The sequence below is a fragment of the Amphibalanus amphitrite genome, unplaced genomic scaffold, assembly GCF_019059575.1.
Source record: "Amphibalanus amphitrite isolate SeventyFive unplaced genomic scaffold, NRLGWU_Aamphi_draft 001817F_arrow, whole genome shotgun sequence".
Lineage (NCBI taxonomy): Eukaryota > Metazoa > Arthropoda > Thecostraca > Balanomorpha > Balanidae > Amphibalanus > Amphibalanus amphitrite.
In genome coordinates, this window is record NW_024883310.1 from 24,918 (window position 1) to 49,289 (window position 24,372).

General features: G+C 49.9%; 2 protein-coding genes across 4 annotated transcripts; both read left to right on the forward strand.

Moving 5' to 3' along the window:
* The first annotated feature begins 517 nt into the window (after positions 1 to 517).
* Positions 518 to 11,852, forward strand: LOC122375322. Of its 3 annotated transcripts, XM_043354635.1 has the most exons (10): positions 645 to 896; positions 5,513 to 5,712; positions 6,983 to 7,184; positions 7,575 to 7,739; positions 8,124 to 8,232; positions 8,513 to 8,766; positions 9,169 to 9,325; positions 9,758 to 9,883; positions 10,512 to 10,641; positions 10,685 to 11,852. In XM_043354635.1, the coding sequence occupies exons 2-9, from the start codon at positions 5,552 to 5,554 to the stop codon at positions 10,592 to 10,594; spliced, it is 1,257 nt and encodes a 418-aa protein (XP_043210570.1). In that variant the 5' UTR covers positions 645 to 896; positions 5,513 to 5,551; the 3' UTR covers positions 10,595 to 10,641; positions 10,685 to 11,852. The 3 variants fall into 3 exon arrangements, with proteins under 3 accessions (XP_043210572.1, XP_043210571.1, XP_043210570.1); XM_043354637.1 differs by having other exon boundaries at positions 518 to 896; positions 10,512 to 11,852; XM_043354636.1 differs by having other exon boundaries at positions 621 to 896; positions 5,563 to 5,712; positions 10,512 to 11,852.
* Positions 11,853 to 20,657: 8,805 nt separating this feature from the next.
* On the forward strand, positions 20,658 to 22,199 carry LOC122375320 (homeobox protein Hox-B3-like). Its single transcript, XM_043354633.1, has 2 exons — positions 20,658 to 20,780; positions 21,047 to 22,199. Exons 1-2 carry the CDS (start codon positions 20,717 to 20,719, stop codon positions 21,607 to 21,609), a joined length of 627 nt encoding a protein of 208 aa, XP_043210568.1. The 5' UTR covers positions 20,658 to 20,716; the 3' UTR covers positions 21,610 to 22,199.
* Positions 22,200 to 24,372: the final 2,173 nt, after the last annotated feature.

The window sequence follows — 24,372 nt, forward strand, 5'->3', positions numbered from 1 at the left end:
ATCACTGATGAGTGATTGGTATGGACGAAGCTAACGATAAGCAATTGCCAGTGGATTCCAAAAATTTAACGATAATTCCATAAAGTTTACACTAGCCTTGCCATGCCCGAAAGGTGCATTATGCAAAGACGTGTATTACCTAATCATTTAATCAATTAGTGCGGCGAAATTACATTTGGTGCATTGTTACGCTTTTTGGTGCAGATATCCACACATAAACGTAAATACCTGGCAACCTTCCAGAATTTAGTAGAAAAGACTATATTGGTGCAGAAATTCTGGTTTTGGTTCAAATAACCTGTAATTTATTTGGTGCAGGACATACCGATATTTGGTGAGACAGCATCCACAGATTTGGTGTAGAAACCCCGGTTTTGGTCTGCCGAAGTATTAGTCCCCCTAAAAAAACAACAGATCAAAATTGGATTCATAGTATGCGCATTGGTGACATAAGCAGCTGTTCAGAAAACCTGCGCAAGAAAAGATGCTGTTCTTATTGGTTCATAGAAAAGATGTTACGTCATTTAATTGGTTACAGCATGGTAACAGCAGCACCCACCCAGCGTGTCCGAGTTTTTGAACAGCCTTTTGACCATTGGGTTTGCGAAGTTCTTTGCCACGTCGAGCGCGCGGGAGCACCTAAAGCTGAAAAGTGGGCGAAGTGTTTAGAGGGTTTGGGTTTAGCTACTGCCAACTCAATTTGGTATTGAATTAGTAGGTGGGTAGACAGAGAAGTGTGAACTTCACTCAACTGTGAAGTTTTACGGAAGATAGTGTGGTTCGTATATTCAAATACCGTAGGTATTTGAAATAACTTGTGGAGGATCTATGAATTACACCCTACTCTGACGGCCTTGTGGAGAACATAGCTGAAGGGATACATCTTCAAGAATAAGGTGGGTGAATATTAATATCAGTGAAAATTGCCTTGACTCCAACTCATAAATGGGCAAAAGTAGCAAGGTGTCTAGGGACAATGCAAACCGCTTTAAAAACGGGAGAGGGGAGTGGGTATGTTTCGGATGGCAGAATAGACGGTTAATGTGAAGAAGCATGGTGAAGATAAAAAACATATAACCTGAAAGAATCTTATCTACTGACCTACAACCAGACTGGAAAAAATGCACGTTATGCTGAATATGTCCGGCATAGTGGCAGGATCGAACCGAAAATTTCAGCGCACGTCCGGCGTAACTTCGCATGCGCAGAATTCAGCGCATTGCGGCGGACAAATTTTTCAGCGCAGGGCTGAGGGCGGACGCATAATTTTCTTGGCGAAAGATGGTCACCGAATTTATGCGGTATGCTGGTCAATCTAGCAGCAGATTCGCCCCGCGGGCGGCTCTGGAGAGGTTGTGGGACGAGACGTCCCCCCGCCCCGGTCATCGCGTGCTCGAACTGGCGAGCCGCCCTGAGTCTACTCAGCGGAGGAACGGACGCCCAGGTGAGGCCTCAACCTTTGGGGTAGAGATAAGTACGGAAAACCTTGTGTAACGTCTCCAAGCGTCGTTAAGCAAAAGCAGTGGGTTCCTGCCCCCTGCAGTATCGAGGGGAATGAGAGCGCGGACGACCTGGCAAAACAGGCGGCCGCCCTGCCCTCAAACGCCCGACCGCTGACCAGGGCGACATTGTGCGGCCTCGCATCAGTGGCGCGACAACTGCTCAGAATCACTATTCAAACCACTCCTCGGGAGCACGCCGCCGCTCTCTATCCCCGGAGAGGACCGAGAGGATGCCATTTCGGTGCATCAGATGAGGGCGGGCCACCGGGGCCGCTCGCTCCAGTACGGCACCGAAACGGCTGTTTCCACTCCCCCGCGTGCCAGCAGTGCCCAGACAAGCGGTGCCCAGCGGCGCTCTGCAGTTTGCATCGTGAGCCGAGAAGAGGCTGATGTGCCGGAGCACGTGCTGATCCGCTGCCCGGCCCTCGCTGGCTCCCGCCGAGGTATTGGGTTTACGTGGAAATAAAAAAAAAACTCATTCTGACGCTCAAACATGGGAGAGCGTACAAGGCCCCGAAACACTCTGTCTAGTCTGTCTGGTTGATATAGCCTTGATCAGTAGATGTGCACATGTGCTTTATAAGAAAAGGGCTTAATTTTCGCACAAATAGGCACCTAATGTTTGGCGCAAATCACGCAGAAATTTCGGCGCAAAATCGCTTGCGCCGAATTTCGGCGCAAGAGGGTCTCGCGCCCGCGGCCGTCCGGCGTAGTGTATGGGTGTTTTCCAGTCTGGACCTACAACATTGGGTAATGGTAGCGCAGGCATGATCAATAGCTACAGCGGGGTAAACAGTTAACCCGCGCCCCGTTGGGCTCTGCCGAGCAACGCGCCCCGTTGGGGGGGGGCATTTTGCCCCCCCCCCCGAAGATCTCGAGAACCACGCAACCTAGCGACAAGCGGCAAACGGTGTTGGATAGCCCTAGCAGGGAACTACCTTGTGACCCAATCTTATTGACCTAGGTCAAACCGATGACGTCACAGGTCAGGTCAAAGGTCCAATTTTCACCGTTTACAGGGTTTTCAAGAAATGCGTTGTAAAATCGAGTAAAATGCATTTCATTGAAAATCATCGATGGGGGAATGTTCTTCAAACACATATTTTGTTATTTGAGGTCACTGATACCAGGTCAGGTCACAGAGGTCAGGTCACGGGGGTCACAATATGAAAGTGTGTGATACATGTTTTATGGTCCATTTTACATGACGAATGCGATTATGTGGGTCAGGCAGCCTTTGGGGCCAGCTTAGGTCACGTTTTGGTCAAGGTCAGGTCAAGGTCAGGTCAAATTAGGTCAAATTTCAAAGTTAATATTTTTGCATAGAATGGGTATCGAATCGATGCAGCTCGTCACGGGGAGTTCAATGGTGGTCTTTGTTTTGCCGTACGTGGTCTAGAATCGCTAAAAATTGAGTTCAAAAATTTGACGTCATCATTTTTGAACAGTTTTTTCGCTATAACTTGGCCAAAAAACGAGATATCGATCTGAAATTTGGTATGTATATAGAAGAGCGCAGGGACTATCACATATATTCCGGTTTTTTCGAAATTCGGAAATATTTTGGATTTTTTTTCGGGGAGTTCAATGGTTCGTCACGGGGAGTTCAATGGTGGTCTTTGTTTTGCCGTACGTGGTCTAGAATCGCTAAAAATTGAGTTCAAAAATTTGACGTCATCATTTTTGAACAGTTTTTTCGCTATAACTTGGCCAAAAAACGAGATATCGATCTGAAATTTGGTATGTATATAGAAGAGCGCAGGGACTATCACATATTCCGGTTTTTTCGAAATTCGGGAAAATTTTGGATTTTTTTTTTAGTTTTTCTTAAAAAATCAATTTTTTTAAATTTTTAGGGGTCAAAAACCCAAAATTTTGAAAATCCGAGATAGCAGTTTTGTAGCGTCGCTTTTTGTCTACTAGACCATATAAAGAACTTTGAAATTGCTTGATAACTGTAGATTTGGTGAGCGTTTCAAGATTGCATGTTTTTTTGCTCATTTTTGCTCGAACATGACCTCAGTTTGACCTCAATAACTCCTGACCTAAGGTGACCTAAGACTTGAAATTTGGTGTGAAGGTGTCAAATTGATGCCCGGGAAGGTACTGAAAATTTGGCGGTGCTGCGCGCCGCCGTTTTCTTGCTATTCAGGAAAAACCACAGGGGGGGGGGGGGCAAAATGGCCCCGCCCAACGGGGCGAGGGTTAAGATTGGTATGTTCAATATTGTAAGTGTATTGACATGGATTGGAAGTACTGATGAATTAAATGACATCATTAGATTATGAAAAACTCTCTAGAGAACGTGTCAAGCGGGACATAGTGGGACTCAGCTGATTACAGGGGAACAGAGTGGGACTCAGCCGACTACTGCAGGGCATAGTGCGACTCAGACAACTGCAGCGGGACAAATTGGAGCTCAGCCGACTACAGCAGGACATATTGGGACTCAGCCGGGTCCAGCGCCCAGCGGGACAAAATTTGACTCAGCCGGTCCCAGCGGGACACAGTGGGACTCAGCCTGCTCCAGTGGGACAATGATTTGATGTCTAATGATTTAGCATAAAGAGACCATATGTATTCAAGTGTTGTGTTACTTTTCCAGCTGATAATGGTTTTTCTTTCCTGTGAGGTCTTTATTTTTTGATTTCTTGAATTTCAGGATGGGGCAAAAGTAGAGTATCATGGATAAGGATGAAATTCATGCCTTGACCCTCGCCGGACCTATTGGCTTTCTACATATGCACTTGCCGAGGGGGGGGGGCGGGTACGACCCCCCTCGCCGTTTTGCCCCTAGTGGAGCTAGCGCGTCGCGGAAAAACGAGCCTGTGCGCCGTTACGAGACGCAGAGATTGATACCCGATTTTAAGGTCCTATGTCAACTGGTGACCTCTGAGGGCAGGTCAAGTGTCCCAAGGTACATTTCCGTTTTTTGTGAATAACTTCGCAAAAAAGGCCGCAGAGCCGCGATTTTGGCAGCATCGTGTTTGCCTAGCTCAGGCGCGTCGAATGATTTACTTTTTTTTTGGGTGAGGTCAACTTAGGGTGTTGACCTCAGGTCACGGTCAGGTCAGCGCCCCCAGGTCACGAAATTGGTCGAAGTTGGTCATGTTGCATGTCATTCGATTCGGCAGGTGTTCCTGAGTCCATTGGTGGCCTTCCCGACTCGCTTGCTCGATTTGATCGGGAGCTATTGACGAAAAACTAATATGACCCTAATGACGTCATGAATGACGTCACGCAAGGTCAACATTGCATAAGTGACGCAGGTGACCTTGCAAGGAGTGCATCAAATCACGATTCTGTGTGCTTGAGATAGTTGGAGATCGTTCCCGGCGCCAGAATAGCAGTTTTCATTTTTCCCCATTGACTTATAATGGTGAGGTCACGAAAATGACCTTACCTCACATGACCTTTAGGAAAAATCCGAGATATACAAGTTGTGAGACTCGTAATGGATATTAGATCCTGCAAGTTTCATTTCCCTGTGAAAACTCCTCTGGCAGTGAGGGCGTTGCGAAGTTGCGACATCTGAAGACCGTGCAGAGGTTTACTTATGACGTCATAGGTCAGTGACCTGACCTGACCGGAACATGTGGTTGGTGTCAAAAGATTCGGCTTGAATCAAAGGTCAGGTTTGCCAAGTTTCAGCTTTATATCGCCAGCGTGTTCGGAACTATCGCGAAAAAAATCCTATGGGGGGGCGGCACCCCCCCCCCCTCGGCCGGCGAGGGTTAAGAAGACTTTATTCAACACTTGATGTTTAAAATCATAAGAACAGTTAAGATAGGTGCCAAAGACTATGTTCTTTGGATCAATTCCTGTAATAGAACCCTTAAAGCATGCCCCGACAATGACCCTGATCTCCTTTGTGTAGGACTGGCATCCCTGTGCTTAGGAGTCAGGGCCCTATGTACATATTCTCGACCATTTAGCATTGCCTATTGGGGGCATTATTTGTGTCTGCCTGCCGTCCTGCCTGCTGTTCTGACTGATGTGCCATCTTACAGAGCGGCGCTGTCCGTTCCCGCGCCCCTCGCCGCCTGTCAATGCACTCCAGGATGGGCCCGTCGCGCGGTCACCAGCGTATTCTCGTGACGGTGGCCGTACTGGTGGCCCTGGCCGGTGTGGTGCAGTTCTGGCGACTGCGGACAGTGAACGCCGACCTCACCAACCAGCTGATGCGGGTGGAAGGGCTCCTGCAGGAAGCGTGAGTTCGGGGATGGGGACTATGGCTGGGGCGGGTTGCTGAACATTGACTATTGGCTGCTTTATGGTTTTGATGGATGTAGTTAGTTGGTGTGAATTTTTCGCGGCGAAACATGGTGAGTTGGATTCTTAAGAGATCTTAGGTGAAATAATTTTGAATTAGTACCTCAGTAATTGTCTGTAAGTGTCTCGCATTTTTTTTTTTTAGAGTAAAGTACTGTCTCCACGTGTAAACATTTTCGGTTTTTACGCGTTTTAGCAAACGAGAGTTTTGCGCTTTTTTCGCTTTTTAACAGACGCTTTTGCGAGTTTTGCGAGTTTTTCACTTTTTACGGTTTTAGTTTGTCAGTCTAATGAGAACAATTACAATTTCAGAACAATTTCAATTTCAGAGAAAGAACATCTTTCTCCGCCCTTCGTGCGCTGTATGCCGTGGCCCTCTTGTCCCACAGGGCAGGTATCTGGCGCACGGCTTCTTTTAACCCCTCGATTTTCGCTGTAAAGATAGTTATAGGGGTATCATCACGTTACCCTATTGTTATCACCGCTATGACATCAGTTACCTAATTATCAATTATCTGAAATGATCTGATATCGTAATAACTGTTATCCATAGACTCACTATGGGATTATTTGACATCCACATCGTCGCAATAGCAACAGAAGTTATTGGTATGGTTGTCTGAGTACTTGCCATGATCATTGGCTGAATCAAATTGCGTTTCATCGCTTTCCACACTTTCCATTGCATCCATTTCACCGTAAAATGGTATTAATAGCAGAAGAATTGCCTTCTTAGCCTTGTCAAAAACCGGAAAACTTTCATTCGATCCAAATGTTTGGATAAAATCGAGCGTTTTTACAAATGAGAGTTTTGCGTTTTTTAAAGGTTTTACGAGTTTTGCATGACACAACCTGACGCGTTTTACGAGTTTTGCAGTTTTTTGATTTTATGAAGCCACGCGTTTTTCGATTTTTGACAAATCTTCCGCCGTGGAGATGGCACAGTGTAATTTAATGGTACAGATCAACGCCCGATCATGAAAAACTCGCAAAACATCAAAAAAGCGTTAAAACGTCATTAAAAACGCGCAAAACATGTACCGTGGAGAACGACCTTAACTCTGTAAAAGGAGTCTTAGCCGCCTTAATTCAGTGCACTACTACATATGACACTTGTTTATCCTTAATGTTGATAATAATATCTGCTCAATGATCGTTAACGGCTCGATGACAAGTTTTCAACGCAAGTTTCTTTCTGACTATTTCAGCGAAAAGAAATCTTCAATGATCGACTCGCAAAGGAAAGAAACCTCCGAAGACCTCAAGAAAGTAAACGCCAAACTACAACAGCTCCAGATCACAAAAGACGAGGATTCCATGAGATGCAAGCAGCTTCAGGAAGACATGGAAGAGATAATGGAGAAAAAGTCGGCCCTTCAAAAGGAGCTGGATGACGATAAAGCCACCCATGTAAGTGGGATGACCTGGCGCAGACTGTATTATTCCGTGTTTTCATGTCTTCCGATTATTATCATTTTTCTAACAAATAATTCAATTCCCACAGCTAAATGACAACATTGAAGACGAGTGAGGATCCAATACGGCACCTCATACCATACATTACGCACGTGGTGATGTCTCCACTTTCCTTGCGGTTCGATTGGACCACGAACAGATGCGATCGGACTCAGGACAGTATCGCTCTTGCTCCCCCTTCCCCGGACAGTATGTGAAATGCAGTACGATTATGGGACTGTACAGCCGTCTACCCTTTCCCATTGCTGGTATGTTGAGACAGTGTGAGCCTGTGAGATAGTACAGTGAGTTAGTGTACCAATGAGTCCCTCCCCCGTCTCTCAGAACGGCGAGCTGCACGACATGGCCAGTAAGCTGAAGACGCTGCAGTCTGAGCTGACGGAGAGCCGGCGTCAGAGCGACGCCGAGGTGGCCGCACTCCGCCAGCAGCTAGCCGAGGCCGAGCAGACGGTCGGCGACACCGCCTCGTGCCGCGCTCAGCTGACCCACGTAAGGCCGCCGCGCCGGTTGGAGACACTAGGATCCAGGTGGTGACACTGGGGTCCAGGTGGTGACACTGGGATCTAGGTGGTGACACTGGGGTCCGGGTGGTGACACTGGAGTCCAGGTGGAGACACTAGGATCCATGTGATGACACTGGGATCCAGGTGGTGACACTGGGATCCAGGTGGTGACACTGGGGTCCATGTGGTGACACTGGGATCCAGCAACTGACACTGTGCGCCGACTCAGACACTGATACACCCGACACCCTCAGGGGGCACTACTCGCCACACACACACTTCCTTTCTCGCCAGGCTGTGAATTCCGCTCGCTGAAACCACCGTTTAGGCTGATGTTGATGTTGACGTTGCCGCCTGTTCCTGCCTTCAGGCGCAGACGGAGCTGATCAAGTGCCAGTCGATGCCGGCTGTCCAGCCGGCGGCCCCCAGACAGCCGGGCACCGCCGACACCGGCCCCGCCGCCGCTGCAGTCGTCCCCGGTGAGTGCGTCTAGATGGTTGGACTGTTTGGTTGGGAGATCCGGCAGGCAGTGAGCATGGAGTTCAGCAATGATTGCACCTAGCGTGATGCGTACTTAGACATGATTGATGCGCCCAATTGTAAACACGAGTTGCAACACAATTGAGATGAACTTGGTGTCACCAAACATGCATGACTTGGATGTGGCAATTAAGTGTCAATATCTTAGTTGGCTAGTCTGAAGGAGCGTTGCTCAGCTTATCTCATCCATTGTAGTTAAAAGTTTCTGGTCTCTGGCAGGTGATAACGGTTCCAAGTGGCCCGGCCTGGTCGCCCCGAAGCCTCAGCTGGGTCAGCAGCTGTTTGAGAGTGCCGGCCTGTCCGGAGGGTTCCAGCAGGCGCAGGGCCAGGTGGTCGCCGCGCGCCGCGTGCTGCCCACGCCGCCGGGCGCAGCGGCCGCGGCCGTGGGCCCAAAGTCAAGCAGTACGACCTCTAGCGTGAGGCCGGCCGTGGCTGACGCGCTGGAGACGCTCGACAAACCGCAGGGCGGGGAGGTGAGCGTCGCTGACTGTGAGCGGTGCGGGGCCGTGTTCAGTGCTGGTGTGGTAACATGTCCATCCGCTGCTGGTCAGTTCGGCATGAACATATTCTTAGATGGGGTATCATTCATAGAAAACATGATGAGTGTTGGCTTTAATTAACAAACTACCCGATGTGACGTCTGTCTTGACATTTTGTCGTGTCCCATGCTGTGCTCACACTATGAGCGACTTGCTTCGACGAATTAGTTGCGTCGAGACACCTACTCCAAGCATTAATTTTCCCCCTGCTCCCGTTGTTTGAGCTCACCATTCACTCAGTTTAAGTTCGTGCCTACCGTTGAACATCATCAGACGTGTGTGTCTCCCGTGTCAGCGTTCTGTGTATGACTGTGACGCTGCTCTGTCGTCCCACAGGAGGCGGCGGAGGGGGCCGGAGTGCTGGCGGCGCCCCACCAGCTTCCCGAGCGACAGGAGGAGAAAGAGGAGGAGGAGGGAGGAGAGGGAGAGCAACAGGAGGAGGGCGACCAGGACGGAGACGGCGGCATCCAGTACCCGATGGACGACGGTAAAGGTGAGGCTGGGATGCCACCGGGAGGAAGAGAATTCCTATATGACACAGATGTGAGCACAACAACTTTAAGTGGTTTCCACCGGGTGTCTGCAATCAATTTCAGTGCCCGTTCCGGACGAAGTGCGGTTGTTAGGCAGTGGTCGGTTGTGCTACCTGGCTTGATACCAGTCCCTGTGGTATGATTTAAATTTGACTGGTTAAATGATGCCGTTCTGTTGGTCCGTTATCTGCTTGAAACTTATCACTCATTTTTTTCTGATTGCTAGCACCAGAAAAGGGTGACTTTTGTCCAACTGTAAAGTAGCATGTAAATTGAGTTAGTAAAGTTACGCTAGTAAACATGAAACATCTGCACACCGTCTTGTCTACTCCGCCTCCCCCGGCATCTGCCCTCGCTCTGACCGGTGTGTACTGTCCCTCACCGCCGAGCAGCAGACGCGATGGACGACCATCCCGATACTGAAAACGAGGCCAAGGACGCCGAGCTCATCAAGGGCCTGAAGGAGCTGTCCAACAAGAGCGGCCAGGGCGCCGACCAGCAGCCCGGGCCGGCCGAAGGTCAGTCTGTGGTCTTATCACGGGTGATGGTTCGGTAGGTCAGTCAGTACGGTAGGCCAGTCAGTTCGGTGATACAGTCACATCGGTGGGTCAGCCAGTCCAGTTAAATGCAGTGCAGTCAGTTCATTAGGCCAGCCAGTCTGGTGATTCAGTCAGTTCGGTAGGTTACTCAGTCCGGTAGGTCCGGAGGTCAGCGCGGGGGGCATGTGGGCTGGGCTGGAGTGATAGTGGAACCACTGGAACCCCTGGTCCTCCTATTGACGGGGAGGTGAATATGTGATGGCCTGCGTCGATTAGTTGCGTTACCAAGCTGTATGCTGACGCCCTGTGCCGTGCCGCCGAATCCCTATGAGCGTCCGGTTGTGTCCCGTGGTTATCCTGGCCGATGCCGTCTGCTGACGCCCTGTGCCCTGTGTTCTGTTTGAATGTCCGCTGACTCAAAGTGTCACCAGTCCGCCTGACTCCTTGTTTCCTGTCCGCTGACCTCTTCTGTTGTCCGTTGACGCCGTGTCCTGTCCGCTGACACCTTTTGTCCACTGTCCGCTGACTCCTTGTGCCCTGTCCGCTGACTTCCTGTGTCCTAGTGTCTACTGTCGGCTGACGCCCTCTGTCCTGTCCCCTGCTGCAGGTGAGCTGTCCGGCCCGGAGATGGGCGCCGTGCCGCCGCCGGACCTCACCGGTGGGGTCGAGCCGCATCTGCCGCTCCGATAAACTCCCAGCAACCCAAAATCGGTGCGTGACGTCACTGGTGGATTGGTGACGTCAGCGGTGGCCATCCTGTGACGTCACTGGCGATCTGGCGACGTCAGCGGTGGCCGGCGGCGGGCGGTGCGAGGCGCCGTGTCCGCCCCATATGACCAGCCGCCGCCCTATCCGCTGTAGTTCCGGTGAATTGTGAGGCGCTGGCAGAGTCCGCGGCTCCGAATTGGACACCACAAGTGCCTGGCATGTGTTGTGAGTGTGACTGCCGGCAGCAGAAAGCCTCGCTGGATGAACGATGCGGCCCGCGCTGACGGTGCCTGCATAGACAGAGATTATTCAGCGGGGCAGGGAGGTTGTGCTTAATGACAGGCACTGGCTGGCGTCTGGGCGGCGTTTCACTGGACGCTGCTGTCGCATTTCGCGAGCTGACGTCACAGATTGTGGCAGTGTTGAAGATAGGAGTTTGTTGATGCCTCCTTGGGAACCCAATTTGGCACGTTTACTGGCAGCGCGCTAGCAGCGGCCGTGAAACACCGCCCTGGTATCTCGTGTCTGAGTGATGGATCGGCATTTTTTGGCATTGCTAACTCATTTTACACTTGACATTCTTTCTGATCTCTTCGCTCTGGGTCGGGAGTTCGGTTGGACCTTTCACACTCGTTGCAGCCGATTTGTCTGAATACAGCTAGAGGCTAAGAAATATCATGAATGCCGCTCTGATTGACGCTGGACGCCTTGTTATGTTACAATTCATATCAGTTATGTTTCTGATTGGCCAGGGTATGCTATGTTAGTTCTAGAATGAATTTGCTCGTCTGATAACTTAAATTTGTGTCATTTTGCTGATTGATGTCGCTTGTGCTCACGCCAGTTGTGCATTTACAGCGGGTAAGTTTGCGCGTCCCGCCTCGTTTGAGGTTATTTTATTCCAGATCCGCTGAACAGAGGAATGTTTCCGAAAGCTGTGGCCAGAAAGCACCGCACACGGTCATGGACCAACTCGCTGTATGATATAATTTATTTTTAGTTTAGGTAGAGTCCTTTACCGACAAATATTCCGGCGTGCGCAAAGACGTGGACAGTTTCATGCAGCAAACTGCTGCTTGTGTGTGGTTTCTGCACAGTTGGACGGTGTTACGTGATATCGATGTTGTTGGGTGGCGTGAAGTTTTACGTGCAGTATGATAATATGTCCGTCGCTTTCTTATAATGGACTACTCACTTATTTGAGAAGACGTGGATCAATAAAGTTGTTTGCATTCGTATAGTGTGGCAGTTGTATTGGTATGAAATGATTATGTGACGACGACGGTTCAGGGTCAGGTGGCGAGTAGTGTCTCCTGAATTTAGGACGGAAGAGGGCTTCAATCAATGTATCATTACTTATGGGTACATTTTTCAGTGAATAAGTTCAGGCAAAGTCGCATAAGCTGTTCTTTAGCCAGAGAGAAAACAAGCTCGCTGAATTACGCTGAGCAGTAACAAGAACTGAATAATGCGATTGCTCACTGCTTCCTGATGGGACTGAGAAGACTGGTCAAAGCTACGCCACTCAATAGGGACCATGGCGAGCGAACAATCCCGTTAAAATGAGCAGTACCTAAGTCGCTGCATGAGCGCGCTGTAATATGACCAACAGGAAGAAACAGCTCCCGGGGCAGTGCTCCCGGTCTGACATCTGGCGAATAAAGTCAAAGCATTCCTATGTAGATGGTGCTAGTGAGCCGTGTCTTGGGTGCATGGTGGCTTATAGTCATGACGGGGTAACCGGACCAAAGATCGTAAAGCGAAGATCGTAAGCTAGAAGATCGTAGGAAGTTGATCCTATGCAACATATCGCAATGGATAAAGATCGTACGACATAATGCTCCTATGGACAAAAAATAGTATTCGCTAAAGATCGTCAAGGAAAATGATCGTAGGTATGCCAAAAAGTCGTAGGTATGGGATAAAGATCGTATTCGTAACTCTGCTCCTCCCTCCCAAATTTATAATAATGTTCGTATGGACGAAAGATCGTGTTCGCAAAAGATCGAACGTCTGATATTTGACCTTGGCTCAAGGGGCAAAATTTACCAAAATAGACGATATTTGCGGACGGTTTTTTCTGCAATAGGTACATTTTTACTCACACCTTGCACGAGCTTACTGTTACTAGCATCGTTTCCTCTTGTCAAAACGCATCATATGAACAATAATTTGACCTTAAAAGGTCAACATGCAAATTTTACCTCAGGTCAATGCTGATGATACAGCAATATTTTTCAGACATAAAGACATTAAAGCACTAGAAAACAAGGTAAATATAGCGCTGTCAAACATATCAAACTGGTTAGAAGCCAACTATCTCACAATAAATACATCAAAAACCTTCCTACAGGTGTATACTAAACGCAAAACAAGTGAAAATATCAATACATTCATAAATGGTGTTAAAATAAAGGAAATGACAACAATTAAGTACCTGGGAATACTCATTGACTCTGATTTAAAGTTTGCATCTCACATTAGCAGCGTTTGTAACACAATCAGCAGAAATATAGGAATGATTGCTAGAGTGAAAAGATTCCTTCCTAAACAGCAAATTCTTCAACTATATAATTCTCTTATCTTCCCCTACATAAACTACTGTTGTTTCATATGGGGTTCAAATTATGACAGTCAGATTAGAAATTTAGTTATCTTACAAAAGAGATCAATGAGGCTCATTGAAGGTGTCTATCCTCCAGAAAGTGCTACCCCCATATTTAAAAAATACAAGATACTTAAAGTAAAAGAAATAGCACATCTACAAATCATGCTCATCATGCACAAATTCATTATACAAGACTTGCCTGTCTCCATCGGAGGATTGCTTAATATTTCTCCTGAACCCATTCGCCAAACAAGAACAAGATGTCATTTTGAACGTATACACTCTAACAGGAATTATAGGCTTTTTACATTCACGTGCCTTGGACCGAAACTGTGGAATGACTTGATTGGGAGGGATTTCTTGCTACAAGAAGTACCTCAGTCAGGGCAAATATTTAAAAGACATCTAAAAAATATACTTTTGAACCGATACTGAGAACAGAGAACATATACAGTCTCATCATTAACCAAATAGGTAATTACTGCTCTGAGCCTTTATATTAAAAATAATTTATAAATATGAAATTGTTTAATTTATAAATGCTGTAAAACCAGAAACATACCTTGTTTTTGTTTCAAGCTAAACGCCATAACGTCCACTGGGCCTTCATCCAACAACAAGCCTCGCTTAGTTGGATGAGACCTGGAGGACGGCATATATTGACCTTGCATGAATTTTGACCAGCACTTGCCTCTACCCTTGTATATACATATATCTAGTATGCATGTGTTGGGCGTGCATGTGAGTGAGAGTGTTACCTGTTTTGGCATTGCTTTGTGCATGCGAATCTACTCACTTGCTTATCACTTTTCTAAATTGCATGCTTGCTTTCTGATATGTATGTGGTCCTATGGGGTAGCATCGGTATAGCGGTCAGTCATTGCTGGATTTGGCGTGACTACTTATCTGTTTGCATGGTATCATGATATCATTCTGTTTTTTTGTGTTTATTTCACTTTCTTAGCAGGGAGTGCCGCGACTAGTTCTTTTTATGTTCTCTGGGTTAACGTAAGGTTCTGTGCGTCGCTGGGACTGCGGTGGGGGCACTCCTGGCCATCTGTTAATGGATGGCGGACTATTTAGAAAAAAAAAGGTCATTACCTGACCTGAAAGGGTCATGCTCCATATCAGACGACTGTCGATCCGTATCGTCGAGCTGAACACATCTAAGGTGTTTTCGTCGCTCTAGCACGCCTCTATTTGAAAGCTATTCACGAAAAGCTGCTAGATACCATTCGTGACCTGAGATGACCTCAGGGACATGGTCACGGGTGCCAGTTTCCAGTTCAGTGTGTCATGGGTGTTTGAGAGCGCTTGGAATGACGTTCGTCCAAAAGAGGCGTCTTTAAACTTTCTCCCATTGAGTTCATGAAGAGGTGTGACCTCCCTCTGAGAGATCATATAATTGACCTGTCCAATGCCTTATATTCCATACTTTGTAAGTAGGTCCCTAACATGCTTTAACTGAACCAAAAAACAAGTTCTATCACGGCCAACGTGCTTTTCACGTTAAAAAGCACTCCCTCGCCAGGGGCCAAAGAGTAGGTACGTACCTATAGCCATATTTTCGATAAAATAACCTATGTCTTGTGAAAGCCTACCTACGAGCGTATTTTTTTTCAAGCAAACAGGCGTTGGCATGACTTTTAGCTAGGACGGAGAAGGCGGGGTAAGACGGCCCAGCGGGGCAAGACGGACCATCAGCCTTCCCGGCTGAACCACTGCTGGTATCTGCTGCTTTGTGCACTCACTACCTTTGTTTTCCGTCGTACCACCAATAGCCACCTTGAGCTCTTAGGGCCAGGATGCATAGATTTTGAGCTATTGAGAAAAATGGAATTTTTCGTCAAAGCAATCTAATATGAGAGGCCTAAGGGTGATTTAAAATGACAGCGCCTTTTGAGTTTCGTGCATGATTAGTATTTATTTGCAACTGTGAAGAACAATCTTAAAGTCACACTTTAGGACAAGCAAGGTTTCGCAATATTGGGCGATTTAACATATACCTACTTAACCCAGGGGCCCGGGAACGATTTTCAAGTTGGGGGGGGGGGGGCGAGTCTAAAATGCCTGACATGATGCATATGAAACAGTGGCGTAGCTAGGAGTCTAAGGGGACACGTACCCCCCCCCCCCCCATCGGGTTCAAAGGGACCCTCGGGTCCGATGGGCCCTGCGGCGCCATTTGACCGCTGAGAGTTAACGATGGCCATATTTCTACTCAGAAGGGCCCCATGGGGCTCGTTAGAGCACCTCATGGACCCTAAATAGCCACACTAAGATCTCCATAAGGGCCCCACGCCGGCTTCTGAGGGCCTTTTGCAGACCTAAAGGGCCCCTCGGTGGTCTTCAAAGGCCCGTTACTGGCCTCTGAGAGTTCTTACCGGCCTATGAGGGGCCAGTTCTAGGGGCATTTCCCGCCTGTGATGGTCACACACTTATTTTTCTGCGGGCCCCATAACGGCAACTGTGGGGGCCCTCATCGGCGCCTATGAGGGCCCACACCGGTGCCTCTGAGCGTTTCACACCCCCAACTCCGAGTGCCTACACCAGTGCCTATTAAAGCCCTATATCGGCGGCTCTGAGGACCCAACCAACACCTGCGCATCTAAAGGCCACCCACTGGTGACTTGAGGGCCCCACACCGGTGACTCTGAGCCCTGAGGGCCCCACCGGCGTCTGACAGTACCATGCCGGTCTCCAAGGACCCCACAGGACTTCTTCTGCCGGCCTAAGGGCCCCTTGCCGATCACTGAGAACCCCCTGCCGCCTTGTAGAGGGTTCGCTTCAGCAGCTCAAAAGACCCCACACCCGTCTGTAACGGCTCCACACCAGCGTCTATGAGGGCCCACAGCAACGCCTGTAAGGACCCTCACCGGCGCCTCTGAGAGAATCACACTAGCACCTCAGCGCCCACATCGGCACCTGCATAGTGCATGGCGGCCCCACACCATGATCAGTGCCTCTAAAGGCCCCTTACCGGCGGCTCTGAGGGCCCTTACGCCGGTGATTCTGAGGGTGCTACCGATAACTGAAGGCACCACATAAACCCTTAGTGTCGCTGAGCTTTAATCCCATACCGGCCCTCCGAGGGCGCCACGTCAGTGCACTCATTGCCCCACACCCCTCCATCTCACCCGGAGCGGGTAAACTGTGTTATACCTATAGCAACGATTTTACCACCGTTGTACGTTATGTATTTCTCAAAGCTGACTCAAGCTGGTACAGTATAAAATCTGGCCTGCCAAACTTATGGCCAAGGTCAGGCCCAAATCAAAGCGGGATGACAATAGCAGATGTTGTCAAATCGACATTGTATCAGCAGAAACCATTCAGATGGCAAGGAAAATGCCGTGTGTTGATGTTTAGATGCATAAAAGAAACAAGAAGGAAAGAAGTCCGGAAAAGGAAGGAAAGATCTTTTCTCGCTGCCTCAATGCCCCCTCAACATTGAGGGGGCGGCGCGAAGAAACAAGAAGAAGAAACAAGAAGGAAAGAAGTCCGGAAAAGGAAGGAAAGATCTTTTCTCGCTGCCTCAATGTTGAGGGGGCGCCGCCCCCTCGGCTCCCAAGTTGGGGGGCAAGCGCCCCCGCTGCCCCCCCCTGTTCCCGGGTCTATGACTTAACCCTCGCCGGCCGAGGGGGGGGGGGGGCGGGTGCCGCCCCCCCATAGGGTTTTTTCGCGATAGCTCCAAACACGCTGGCGATAGAGAGCCGAAACTTGGCATACCTGACCTTTGATCCAAGCCGCATCTTTTGACACCAACCGCATTTTTGGGTCAGGTCAGGTCACTGACCTATGACGTCATAAGTGAACCTCTGCACGGTCTTCAGATGTCGCAACTTCGCAACGCCCTCACTGCCAGAGGAGATGTCACAGGGAAATGAAACTTGCAGGATCTAGTATCCATTATGAGTCTCACAACTTGTATGTCTCGGATTTTTCCTAGAGGTCATATGAGGTCAGGTCATTTTCGTGACCTCACCATTATAAGTCAATGGGGAAAAATTCAAACTGCTATTCTGGCGCCGGGAACGATCTCCAACTATCTCAAGCACACAGAATCGTGGTTTGATGCACTCCTTGCAAGGTTAGATGCGTCACTTTTGCAATGTTGACCTTCCGTGACGTCATTTATGACGTCATCAAGGTCATATTAGTTTTTCGTCAATAACTCCCGATCAAATTGAGCTAGCGAGTCGGGAAAGCCACCAATGGACTCAGGAAGACCTGCCGAATCGAATGATATGCGACATGACCTCTTTCGACCAACTTCGTGACCTGGGGTGCTGACCTGACCTTGACCTGAGGTCAACACCCCAAGTTGACCTGACCCGGACAAAAAGTATATCATTCGACGCGCCTGATCAAGGCGAACACGATGCTGCCAAAATCGCGGCTCTGCGGCCGTTTTTTGCGAAGTTATTCACCAAAAACTGAACCGTACCCTGGGGCACTTGACCTGACCTCAGAGGTCACCGGTTGACCTAGGACCTTAAAATCGGGTACCAATCTCTGCGTCTCGTAACGGCGCACACACTCGTTTTTTCCGCGACGCGCTAGCTCCACCAGGGGCGAAACGGCGAGGGGGGGGGGGGTCGTACCCGCCCCCCCCCTCGGCCGGCGCGTATGTAGAAAACCAATAGGTCCGGCGAGGGTTAACCTGTAACCATAATGACAGAATTTAGGACAAGACGGACCACAGTGCTTCATCTTACCCTATAGTTGTTCATTTTACCCCGAATATGAACAGTTTTGCTAAAACATTGACATAAGCTTAAGAAGTAAGCTATATTTTTCAGGAAGGAGTCTTTGTTGCATGTGAGCCATTCATGCAAATTGCAAGTGCTTAACTAGCATGCATTCATTCCAAACGACAATCAACACACAGGTTCCAAGCTTTTAGTTGCACTTCTATCACACATGTAAAGCATAAAGGCACATTTTGTTATTTTACCACTCTGGTTACTTCTATACTTACAAGAGTAGGGGAAGTTGGGGGAACGCCGAATACTTTTTTTCTGACGCCCGTAGCACGCAAGGTAGACAACATAAGCTATTCTTGTTGGCGTCATTCGAGAGGCCAGTCTTTTGCCTTTCAAACATACCAGGCGCATTTGATGAATTCGCATACCGTTAAGCGCACAAACTAAAAATATCAAAGAAGTGACTTTTTCGGCGTTGCCCCGGACTGCGGGGAAAGCCGAAAATGGGAGAAATGATCTACGGGGAATGCCGACATTGATGTTTTGCCACTTTATCTCAAACTTTATCCAGAATTTATCAAAGCTGACACGCGTTTTAAGAGCTTGAGGACGCTTGGTGCACACTGGAAGTTATAATTGTGTGATATAATAAGAAAATGCCAGGTAGGAATAATTCCTTATAGGTAACAGGCCGTTGTGTCGGTTGAAAGTGTAATTTGTGTGACTAAAAATTCGCGTTGCTATTCTACAGCAGTAAAGTCCACGTAGCGTGCTTTAACGTGCGTAATTGCACGTTTTCGGCATTACCCCAGCTAGCCATACTTTCATTTGCAGGCCCATAACTTTTCAACGTGCCGTATAAATTTCAAATAGGCAGCACACTTGTGCAAAGACATGCTGAAGATTACTTGACCGAATTGGCCAGACAGACAAACGGTAGCATAATAAGTAAGAAATGCAGCTTCAAAGGCGCATGTAGTACAAGGAACGCGTACCTTGAAAACGCTCTTGGCGCCCTCACAGCCGAAGTATTCCGAATGACGACTCGTAACAAACATGCGATAATTGTAGTCACTTAAGCTTTAGAGACATCACTGACAGGTGGCATCCATGTCTTACGGTTTTCGAAATATCTCGAATTTCGGCTTTGCCCCAACTCCGGCATTGCCCCAACTTGACATTAGAAGCGTAACACACATGAATGGATGGCAGGCACTGCTGGGTGGTCCGTCTTACCGGCCGCGTTTTTCTTGTCGTTAATTTTGACATCTCCGTTTATGAGCAGCCACCACCTTAATTTCTTTGAGCTGAAATTCAGTCTTCGCACATATCGAAAAAGGACGGATTGAGCATTCTAAACAGTATGAGCAACAAGAGGGGTGTAGCAAGATATGTGGCCTCAAACCTTAGCTGGTCCGTCTTACCCCACCTTCCCCTATTCATCATCGACTCTGACTCCGACTCCGTGCAAAACTGTAAGCTCTGACAGACTACGCCTGCCACTTCGACTCCGGAACCCTGAAAATTTGACGATCTATCGAAAGTTAAGCGGCTTACCGTTACCGCTTTTCGCTTGGTGCCCCGAGAGCCGTTTTACACGGGCGCAAAAACTCCCATCCCTTCCTCCCACTTCCAGAAAAAAAATCAACAGCAATATCCGAGTTAACTTTTCCTCATTTTTTCCCCGTTTAAATTGTGTACCTACCCAAGTATCGTTATCAATGTAATAAAGGCTAAAGTCACAAAACAGGTAGGAATAGATTATTTGATATTTGACATTGACTATACCGCTCAGTAGCAGCGGAACACCTTCAATGAAGGGGGGGGGGGGGGGGCACTGCCGACTTTTGGTCTCATTCTTTCCATACAACGCCCATAGGGCTAATGTTAAAATGCCAAAATCAAAGGGGGGCACGGTGCCCCGTTGCCCCCCCCCCTCCCCGTTCTGCCGCCTATGCCTATACTTACATATTTGTAGTTCGTTCCGTTGTAAGTAGTCAGCTCAGATTCTATATCCAGGTCAACGTTTTCGCTCCAAATCTTCCAGTGGGCGATCTATCGTGATAAGAACTAGTTGGTTCCCAAGTTGGTTTGGTTTCGGTATTTCTCCACGGTTTTGGTTGGTAGGTATTTGATTTGGTATCGGTATTCCGATTTTCCGTAATTGGCACCACTTATAAGAACACATTGCGTTTTGTTGATTAGGTACCTTTCTCATATCTTATACAATTACATATGCCCACGTCAAAATGATTAAGACGTGGTTAATAAGATGTGGCTGGCTAAATAAGAAACGATTATAAAATTTTATCTTGGAATCACCTATCCATGTCATGCCCGATGCAACAAGAACTCCCCATTCCCCGCATACAAACGTCGGTTCCCGATATCCCCCGATATCAGCCATTTTATGACTCTCGTCTGGGCCGAATCACACTCACACAGCTCAAAGTCCGGAACTAAACGGTTTGAGTCAACTACCTTTGACGATATTCGACACCTGTAACTTTCACCCGGCCCCGGTCTCCCTACCGGCGCGGCGGCTCTATACAGTTGGCGTCGAGGCATCGGGCCCGCCCGGCGCCCGCTAATCCCTAAATTGGCGGCGGCGGCGGCGGCGGCGGCGGCGCGGCGACGACCATCGGCGGGCGCCGGCGTCGGTCATTGGTCGGCGCCCACAGGCCCCGCCCCCACGGCCGGTCGGCGGCGGCGGGTCCCGTCAGCGGACCGCACAGAAGGTACAGAGCGCTGGTGAAGAGAGGAGCAGAGAGACACCCCGGTGACTGAGAGATGTTTGAAGACGGCGGTGCGCTGCAGTCGATCGAGGCTATGTGCAAGGACATCGATAGCGGAGGTGAGTGTGAGGCGCAAGCTATGAGTGCACTGCAACGCTTTCTGCTTTTGACGTCTAATCTAGCTGATTTCAGAAGGACTTTCAGGCTCAGTGACTTTCATTGCGATTGGACCATGTCAAACTTTTTGTTTTGGAATTCATAAGTTTTCGGAAATAGTTGTATGAATAATTAGCTAGCTCGAATCGTCAGAAAAAGACATTTCTCTGTCTGTGTCTGTATGTCGGCACTGGCCGGTCGGACTGACGGTCCATCCCTCCCCCCGCAGTGGAGATGGACTCCCCGCGCCTGGTGACTCCCCCGCCGGTGTCTCCGGCCGTCTCCGACTCGGCCGAGCCGTCTGCCGCCACCCGGCGGCTCTCCGGCGACGACTCGGGCAGCGGCAGCGACTCGGGCTCGGCGGCCGGCGGCGGCGGCGGCGGCTCGGCGGCGCGCCGGCCGGCCCGCACCGTGTTCTCGGCCGGTCAGATGGCCGCCCTGGAGACAGAGTACGCCGCCAACCGGTACCTGAGCACGCCGCAGCGCCGCCAGCTCAGCCAGCGGCTCGGACTGGCAGAGGCCACCGTCAAGGTCTGGTTCCAGAACCGGCGCATGAAGGAGAAACGCCAGCAGAGCGAGAGCCAGATGCACTACCTGAGCCACGTGATGCAGTCGTACATGTACCAGCTGCAGTGTGCCGGTGTGGTGACGCCGCTGCAGCCGGTGCCGCTGCCGGCCGCCACCGCCCCCGCCCCCGCCCCGGCCGTCCGCCGACCGGTGACCTCGCCGGTTGACCTGTGCCGACCGCGGGTCAGGCCGCACGGCGACCTCTTCAGGCCCTACGCCCTCTAGAGTCGCCGTCGCCTGCTACCACTGTGTACTTTGCATGTCAAGCTTATTTGCCGTTTGCCTGTGCCATAGTCACTTTAGCCTGTGAAATGTTGCCACTGCATACCACATGTATCGATCACCGTATGTACTGCATGTCCGCAATATGTGCATACGGTGGAGAGAAATTCCCTCGTTGTTCCCCGATCTGCCCGATATACCCCGGGACTATAAACTGCGACCGTCGCTGAGCCGGTCCGACCATACCCGGACTGACCGGGGCCGTACGGGCCGCCGTGACGTCCTCCCATCTCGGGGAAGGCGGAGACGCGTCACGGGCCAGGAATGTCACTCGAAATGTGACGCACCGTGCGCCGCGTCAGTCAGCGTGATACACTGTTTCGTGCCGCGCCGGCTATCACTGGAGATCGATCAGCGACTGCGCGTTACGCGATATAGACGTTTATGTGTGAGATATTGTACCTGTTCCTACCCATAGGTTTGAAGACGACCATGTTGTGATGGTTGATTGGTTGTAATTGTAAATACCCTGTTGATGTAGGGAGATGATATGTTTTGTTATAGATGCCAATAAATTTATTCTTGTACCCACAGACGATCGTTTTATTCGAGCCACAGCTTTAGATTAATTATCGGGAAGAAATGGGAGGAAATAACTAATACAATAAAAAATATATGTTCTCCGAACACGCAGCTTGGACATTCACGAATCGGTAGACGAGAAAACCAACGAACGAGACACTGACTGAAATTGTCCACGAGTCTCCGCTTCCGCATAAAACCGCCCGACCGCGCTCCCCTCCTATGCCTGCGACTGTAAAGGGACAAACCAACTCTGCAGACTACCCACGTCCAGTCAGACCAGACCGTGCCAGATTCACACGGCCTGCCGGTTCCTGTTGCCGTCTTCTGTCGACCGTCGGCGGCGACACTCCACAGTCCGTCGTCGGCGGCGGCGGCGGCAGCGGCGCCAGAGCTTTTATCGTCGGACTGATGGATGGCGGTGGCGGCGGCGGCCTCTCTCACGGTGGCGACGGCGGTCCCTCTCTAGTCAGTCTCCTCTCCCTCTCTCCCTCCCTCCCCTCTCTTTCTCTCTCTTTCTCTCTCTCTCTCTCTCTCTCTCTCTCTCTCTCTCTCTCTCTCTCTCTCTCTCTCTCTCTCTCTCTCTCTCTCTCTCTCTCTCTCACGGCTTCGACAGCAGGGGCATAGTCGAAGTCGACGAGACGTGGCGACGCCGAGGGCCGAAGAAAATGTACGGGCCGCGGCGTTCACCAGACCAGTCTCAGACAGACGCAGGTGGCGGCAGGATCAGAGCAGGGACACACCAAACAACCAGCTGAGGGACAGGAGGGAGTGGCATAGCAATCCTGCACCATCGCATGGCCCTAGAGCTCCCTATAAAGTGATAAACGTTACCAGCTGTCTACGCTATTCCCTCCCACTCCTTCCATCTTTACCAATTTCAGCAGGCACAGCCAGCCCTCAGCAGAATCATAGAACCTCTAAAAGTCCCACGACAGCCCCCACAGCAGCACACAGCATCCCTCAGCAGCCCTCAGCAGCTCCAGCAGCACCCGTCTCCCTCGGCAGCACTGCCCGCCGGCCCACGGTGCCATAAATACCAGCGTACAGGCGCAGCGTCCGTCGTTACTGCACCATTACCGGCCGTGGTGGGACGCCGAGCGCCCACACAGGACGGTTGTGCGCCGTACCTACACGCGCCGCTTCTGCCGCCGTGCGCACGGCAAGCGCCGCATTTGCCGCCGTTTGCCGTGCGCGCCGCTGTAGGCGCCGTTCTCCAAAGGTGTCACAAACATGGCGGAGGCGCTGGCTATACGATAGGAATGGCGCACCTGAGGCAGGGGCGATGATTTTGACCCGGCGTAGGCTTTGTCTATTAGGATGGCGTGTCATAGGAATGTGCGCTAATCGGAAAGGCGATTCTGTTGCCCAATTACAAGTCAATGCTAGACTGCAGTACCATTACGGCGGCGGTTTACCTACCGCAGATGAATAAATGAGCTCGAGCATAATGGTGGAGCGGTCGCCGCCACTACAAGACGAAAACTATTTACTGCCGTCTTTACCTCGAATGACGTCACTCGTGGCGTAACGTGCGCCGATCAGGCCTCTCTATTTGTTTCCAAATGAAGCTGCTTAATAGCAGCCACGGCAGCGCTAATTGAAAGAAAGCCCGGCCGCGATTGGACATAAATCCGTGAGGAGCCAACGGTGCCTATAATTTGTGTCCGACACTTTTATATCAGGCCAATGAAGAAGAGAGCCGGCGGCGGTCCTACCGCGGTCCTATCGTGGTCCAACAGTGGTCCGGTGGCGGTCCAGCCGTGGTCCAGCGAAGGTCTTTTGGCGGTCCGGCAGAGGTCTCCCGATTTTCGGTCCGGCAGTAATGACGCCGGTCCGGAGGTGACTTAGTCAAACTTCAAGTGAAGCTCATTGCTGCCTTTTGGGAACGAAAAATACCATAGTGGCCCTAGGTATATCCGTTATTTGCTTGTAAGTGGAGAAATGCTAGTCGTGAATGTGATTTACACAACGTAGGAAAACTGCGATTTATACAGTTTGAATAAACAAATAAAATGCTTGCGGTGCGTATCAAAACGTTCTGTCGATGTCTGACTAATGGTGCGACACGCTTGGCACTTCCTGTTTCCAAAGAACACAACGAAATTAAGGGGGATTAGCCACGCCATTAAGTGGCTTGATCACACGACAATTTTCCGTCTGGCCGCGCTGGCTCTGTGTCAG